The sequence below is a fragment of the Triticum dicoccoides genome, chromosome 1A, assembly GCF_002162155.2.
Source record: "Triticum dicoccoides isolate Atlit2015 ecotype Zavitan chromosome 1A, WEW_v2.0, whole genome shotgun sequence".
NCBI classification, from domain to species: Eukaryota; Viridiplantae; Streptophyta; class Magnoliopsida; order Poales; family Poaceae; genus Triticum; species Triticum dicoccoides.
Genome location: NC_041380.1, coordinates 11705836 through 11712560, shown reverse-complemented (window position 1 = coordinate 11712560; position 6725 = coordinate 11705836). Strand labels below are relative to the sequence as shown.

General features: G+C 46.2%; 1 protein-coding gene across 1 annotated transcript in view; it reads left to right on the top strand.

The window, feature by feature from the left end:
- The window catches only part of LOC119349803, a 9190-nt gene extending 5136 nt beyond the window's left edge, over positions 1 to 4054 (top strand). The window contains exon 5 of the mRNA XM_037617894.1: positions 2122 to 4054. Coding sequence (XP_037473791.1) covers positions 2122 to 4054 — 1933 coding nt within the window. The remainder of the gene's footprint in view (positions 1 to 2121) is intronic.
- Positions 4055 to 6725: the final 2671 nt, after the last annotated feature.

Genomic DNA, 6725 nt, shown 5'->3' with positions numbered 1-6725 from the left:
CCTCAGACTCCTGGATGCGCCGCACAAAACGCATGCTGGTCTCATCAAAGGAGTCATTCAGTTCAATGGTAGAACTCTCATTCTCCCCATTGAACAGCTTGTCAAAGTACTCCCGCCATCTATGCTTAATCTCTTCGTCCTTCACCAAGAGTTGGCCTGCTCCGTCCTTGATGCATTTGACTTGGCCAATATCCCTCGTCTTCCTCTCCCGGATCTTAGCCATCTTATAGATGTCCCTTTCACCTTCCTTCGTGCCTAACCGTTGGTAGAGGTCCTCATATGCCCGACCCCTTGCTTCACCAACAGCTCGCTTTGCGGCCTTCTTCGCCATCTTGTACTTCTCTATGTTGTCTGCACTCCTATCCAGGTATAGGCGTCTGAAGCAATCTTTCTTCTCTTTAAGCGCCTTCTGGACATCATCATTCCACCACCAGGTATCCTTATCTCCGCTTCTCCTTCCCCTGGACACTCCAAACTCCTCCGAGGCCACCTTACGAATGCAAGTCACCATCTTCATCCACACATTGTCCGCATCCCCTCCTTCCTCCCAAGGGCCCTCCTTAAATACCCTCTCCTTGAACACCTGAGCTACCTCCCCCTTGAGCTTCCACCACTTCGTTCTAGCGACCTTGGCACGCTTATCCCGCTGGACACGAATCCGAAAGCGGAAGTCAGCAACCACCAGCTTATGCTGGGGTACAACACTCTCCCCAGGTATCACCTTACAGTCTAGGCACGCACGCCTATCTTCTCTTCTCGAGAGGATGAAATCAATCTGGCTAGAGTGTTGGCCACTACTAAAAGTCACCAGATGTGATTCTCTCTTTCTAAAGAGGGTGTTAGCTACAATCATGTTGTAGGCTAGAGCAAAGCTTAAGACATCTTCTCCTTCTTGATTCCTGATGCCATAGCCAAAGCCCCCATGCGCCCCTACAAAACCTGTGTTAGATGTACCCACGTGGCCATTGAGGTCTCCTCCTATGAAGAGCTTCTCACCAATCGGTACACTCCTAATCATGTCTTCCAAGCCTTCCCAGAACTCCCTCTTGGTGTTCTCATTGTGGCCTACTTGCGGGGCATATGCGCTGATAACATTGAGAACCAAGTCCTTAGCTACCAGCTTGACCAGGATAATCCGGTCCCCACGTCTCCTGACGTCTACCACTCCATACTTGAGGCTCTTGTTGATCAAGATGCCTACGCCATTTCTGTTTGCAGCCGTCCCCATGTACCACAGCTTGAAGCCGGTATCCTCCACCTCCTTCGCCTTCTGTCTTCTCCATTTGGTTTCTTGGACGCAAAGGATATCAACACCTCTCCTCACTGCTGCATCAACTAGCTCCCGAAGCTTCCCTGTCAGAGACCCTACGTTCCAGCTACCTAAGCGAATCCTCCTAGGCTCGGCTAGCTTCCTTACCCTTCGCACTCGTCGAGTCAAATGCAAAGACCCTTGCTCATTTTCCACTACATCCGGGCGCCGATGTAGCGCGCCACTAAGGATGCGACGACCCGATCCTCGCTCACTTGCCACCGTATCCGGATCAAGATACGGTGCGCCACTTGGGGGGTGACGGCCCGGCCCTTGCCCATTTTCCACCACACCTGGGTTCCGATGTGGCGCGTCGCTGAGAGGGTTACGCCCCAACGAAAATCTTTTGGGTTTCATCTCCATAAGAGTGGCTGAGTTTTTATGTTGGCTCGCCAAGCCTATCACAACCCTCCTCCTTTACCCGGGCTTGGGACCGGCTATGTTGAGACAACATAGGCGGAGTTGTACTACTACTGAACCTCCCTTTCCAATATTCCGGTAATGAAACGGGGCCATGGGGCTTCGGAAACTAGGTGCATTTCATACGTGCGCATCTGGTATTTTCAGTAAATGACGTATCTGTAGAGTCTGGGGGAGTTGTTTATCTTCAATTATGTAGCATGCAATATGAATAAACCCAAGCGCTAATTTGTGCGTAAGAACTGAAACATCACAGAAAAGCTGGACGATTGCAAAATAATTTCTCACTAAATGGACGGTCTCAAAAATTAAATACAGTGTATCAACATAATTTAGTTTTGTTAAAGATGATTCTGTTTGGAGCAAGTTAAAGTATTTTAGCTTCTTGGCAGACTGACAGTAGCGAGCATCCAGCAGCTCTGGAATGAGTGGGAGATCCAGTGCTTGGTGCTTGTGAGCTTCTCCCTGCAAGTCTTCCTCCTCTTCTTCGCGGGGCTCCGGAAGCGCCATCGCTCTCGCATTCTCAGCCTGCTGCTGTGGCTTGCCTACCTGTTGGCCGACACCGTCGCGGTCTTCGTTCTCGGCCGCCTCACACGTGTTGGAGGCGACGACTCACTGGTGCTCTTCTGGGCACCGTTCATGTTGCTCCACCTCGGAGGGCAGGACACCATCACAGCCTTCTCCATGGAGGACTGCGCACTGTGGAAGAGGCACCTGCTGAACCTCACCACCCAGGTGGCACTGGCCATCTACGTCGTGGGCAAGCAATGGCAAGGGGACAAGCAACTTGTGGCTCCCATGGTGCTAATCTTCATCTCTGGGACAGCCAAATATATGGAGAGAATATGGATACTTGGGAGAGCCGGCTCATGGGGACCTATAAGCAGGCCTTGGGGTCCGTTGTGTGGGCAGAAAAGAACCCTGGGGGTCAGGCTTGACACACATGCTCCTATCTGGTCATTGTTCTCTTCTGACATGGAGGATGTGGCTCATGACATGTTTTATAATAGCATGAACTATTTCATGAACAGGACTAGTAAACGGCTTCGCGGGACTGGTTTAGGTCAGGAGGAACGAGATCGTCTCAAGTCAGACGAGGGAGTTAACTTGGCATACAAGTTGGCTGAGACCCAACTCTCATTGATCTATGACTTCTTGTACACCAAGTTTGGAAGCCTCGATGGTGTGTTGCACCGTCTCACCATCCTTGTCATAAGCTCTACAGCTCTCGCTCTGTTTGCTGTTCATCATAAGGGAGGGATGGGGCGATCAGAAGCTGTGAAGTACTACTACAGAGTAGCTGATGTTGCCATCTCTTACATATTGCTTGTGGGTGCAGTGGCGTTTGAGATATCCTCTATATTGATGTGGCTCATGACATCATATTCGCCATCCAACGTATGCACAGGACCAAGCGGAGGCCATAGTCCAAGAATTGTGCTTAGCATCCTCAAGCGCCTCCGCCCAGCACCGAAAAGCAACAGATTGGAGTGGTCAGGTAAGCTGTGGCAGTATAACTTTATTGATGAAATCATCCAAAAGGAGAAGGCAACAAGGGAATATGGATGGCTGAAACGGATGATGTGGCGTATCGGCATCAAGCAATACCACCACACAACCAAACATGTTGCCATCTCCCCAGAGGTAAAGAAGGTGTTCCTTGATAAGCTGTGTAACAATCACTGGAAGTTGTACTTCAGCAGCTTCACTGCCGAGTGGGCAGCTTATATTCCTTCCTCCTCCTCTGGGTTTGGTGCAGCTAAGCAGAAAGTCCGAGGCATCTTCAAAGACAGGGATCTTGTATCAAGTGCCTTTCTTTGGCACCTTGTGACAGACATATGCCTAGTAAGGGACGAGACGCCCTCTGAGCTTAGAACCTGCAGCCAACACGTGTCCAATTACATCATGCACCTGGTCTACAAGTGCAACTTGATGGTTGATGCTGACGGGTGTTTATTTTTCGAAGAATGTATAAAGTGGATTGGCGCGTTTTGCAAAGATGCCAACTATGATAAGAGGGACCTCCTCCAGAGATTCTACGGTGACGATTCTCACTCTGAAGGTTCAGTTGGCCATCTAGCTAGTCTAGCTACTGATGTGGCTTTTCTGCTCAACGGTGAAGTAGCAGCTGCTGATCGGTGGGAGATGATCGCAACGGTATGGATGGAAATGCTCTGCTACATCGCAGTCAACTGTGATCATGGGTTCCATGCCAAGCAGCTGAGCGCTGGAGGGGAGTTCCTCACTCATGCCAAGATGATCATGTTTCCCATACTACAATTGTCTGATCCCGATGAGCAGATGGGGCCGAGGCCCGGGGCGTGAGGCCCAAATCTTTTGTATATTATATCACAGTATACATAGGGGGCCCAGGGCGTGAGGCCCAAATCCTTTGTATATTGTAGCACAGTATACATAGGGGGCCCGGGGCGGCCCGCTGGGCTGGATCCGCCCCTATTGATGAGTGATGTAATATAAAAACACAACTATTGGGTTCATCTGCAAAGTTACTTTCTTATGGTTGTGATTTTCTAACCATCAGCAACAAATTGTACAGCTAATTAATGGCCAAATCTTTCTAAGTGACATATGTGAGTATACTGGAGGTTGCTGCATATGGTGGTGGTTGATACCTCGTGTTTGGTCTGAGAGCTTGGGGATTGTCTTTTTTTATGGGAACTGGCAGAGGTTCTACTGTAACATCCCCAGTTTAGTAATTACTCCCTCCGTCCCGTAATATAAGAGCGTCTTTTACGCTAGTGTAGTGTCTCTTATATTATGGGACGGAGGGAGTAGTAACTAGGGTTTGTAATGTGCATCATGATCATTGCATATCATGGTCTGTTTAGGTGTGAAAATGAGGATAATTCAGGAAAATGCTATAAAATGCATTGCTATATGTCCTTCAAAAATCATGAGAGCTTCTCACATATAGAGGAAACGAGGCTAAACATCTCATCGCCTCGGATTGCAAGCAGGAAGCCATCAGAGACCTGCCATGCCCTACGGGCTTTGGTATCAGTTCCATTAATTATTTCTCTAATCAATCGTATATATTGTTTGACCAACATGAGGATGCTGGAGGATCGTGTCCAGGACAGCTACCCTCCCCAACCTCAACGCGGCAGGTATGCAAATCATAGTACAAACAAATCTGTTACATAAATTAGTTAATGCTTTTATTATTATATTGAAGCGTTGTTTTGTGCCTCGCGGCAGCTGAGTGCCTCGCGGCAGTTAATTCTGTTTGGATGAAGCTTTACTTTTCGCATGTACTGAACCGCTGTTCCTTTATTTTGGTAATGCAACCTGGGGCCATGGGGGTTAAAAATTAGGTGCGTTTCTTAAATTATATGCATGTGCAGTTGGTATTATTACGTGTCTATATATAGGCTGGGGGATCAGCTCTTTATCTACAACTAGTAGTGAGCCTTGTGCATTTGTTCGGCTAGATTTTCTATGTATTGTTACATGAGTAGGGCGTTTTGGAGCTCGGCCTCCATGGAGGCCGGATTTTTTGAAAAATTCAAAATTCGCACTTTTCAATTTAAAAAAAAATCTGAAAAAAATCATACAAGTAAACAAGGATGCTATGTGTATGTATGTAAAATCTGAGGATGAAATACCCTAAAATGCGATCTGTGCAAAAAAGACAAATTCATGGACTTTGAGGATGAATAGTGCTCCTACTAAAAAGCCTCATATTTGTTCTTTTTGTGTAGCACTCATTTTAAGGTGTTTCGTCCTGAAAATTTACACACATACACATAGCTTTATGTCTCTTAAGTATTTGTGTATTTTTTTCAAAAAAATTTAAAACGTGAAAATTTGAATTTTGATCAAGTCAAACTCAGGCTCCATGGAGCCCGAGCTCTAAAGAGCATTTTCGTTGTTACATGTCATTTTAAAATTTTAACGTGCTTTTCAATATATACAATCTTGACAATTAATGTGAATGAGAATATACCTGACAAAATATATAAATCATTGTGCTAGGAACAAAAACGGTCAAGAATATTGCCTGTCTTTGTATATATTTTTTTAGTTGGAGTTTTTGTATATTAATAATAATAGCCAATGTTATAAATGTCAGCGATCATTTTCTCAGTATATGTTTTTTATCCATTGCCAATAGGTAATTAGACATCAAAAGAGAAAGACCTTGTTACCAAGCTTAAAGAAAAAGAAAATCTTTTTGAGAACTTCCAGCCATGATTTAAATCAAATGCTGCTGGCTCATGCATATCCAAACACAATTCTTGTCCTCCACCCATCTTATTAGTACTCCCTCCGTCCCATAATGTAAGACGTTTTTTGACACTATGAGACGGAGGGAGTACTTTATTAGCGATGTCGCAACTTTGTCATTGGATTAGGGGTGCGCCTGGAACTCAGCTAGCTGAGTTATAGTATGGTCTCAATCACCTGATGTTAGCTGATGTCATTGTCTAGTTGTCTCAGCCCGTTTTCTTTTTCTATGCGTGGCGGAAGCCTGTCTTGTTGTTTTGTCGGTCCATTTTCATTTTTTGACTTGAAAAAGCCTGGAGGCCCAAAAAACATGTGAGAGATTCAGGACACACACACAAAAAACATGAAACCAACACACGCAGAAACTCCAGCTCCACCTAACTGCCATGATTTGATTCACATTCTGTTCGTTCTCAAAGCGCACGTTCTAGTTATTTCCCACGGCAGCATCAATAGCTGGTTCATTTATCCCTCTGTCCCTTCCCACAGCAATTCGACCCTCAAAACTGCACTAAACAACTAAAAAATGGACAAAAAAGGTTACTCGTACTTCGCCGTGGCGAATTGCTCCTTCACGCCCCTTCCATGGCGACAAATCAACCCGAAAAATCATCCCTCCTGCTGCTACCGAATCCACCGGTTGTAACTCGCCACCCATCCCATAACTGGTCCCGCTATCGATTGGAGGACCAACAAATTAGAAACCCTAGCCACAGATTTTCCCCAATTTCAAACAGAGATGGACGTC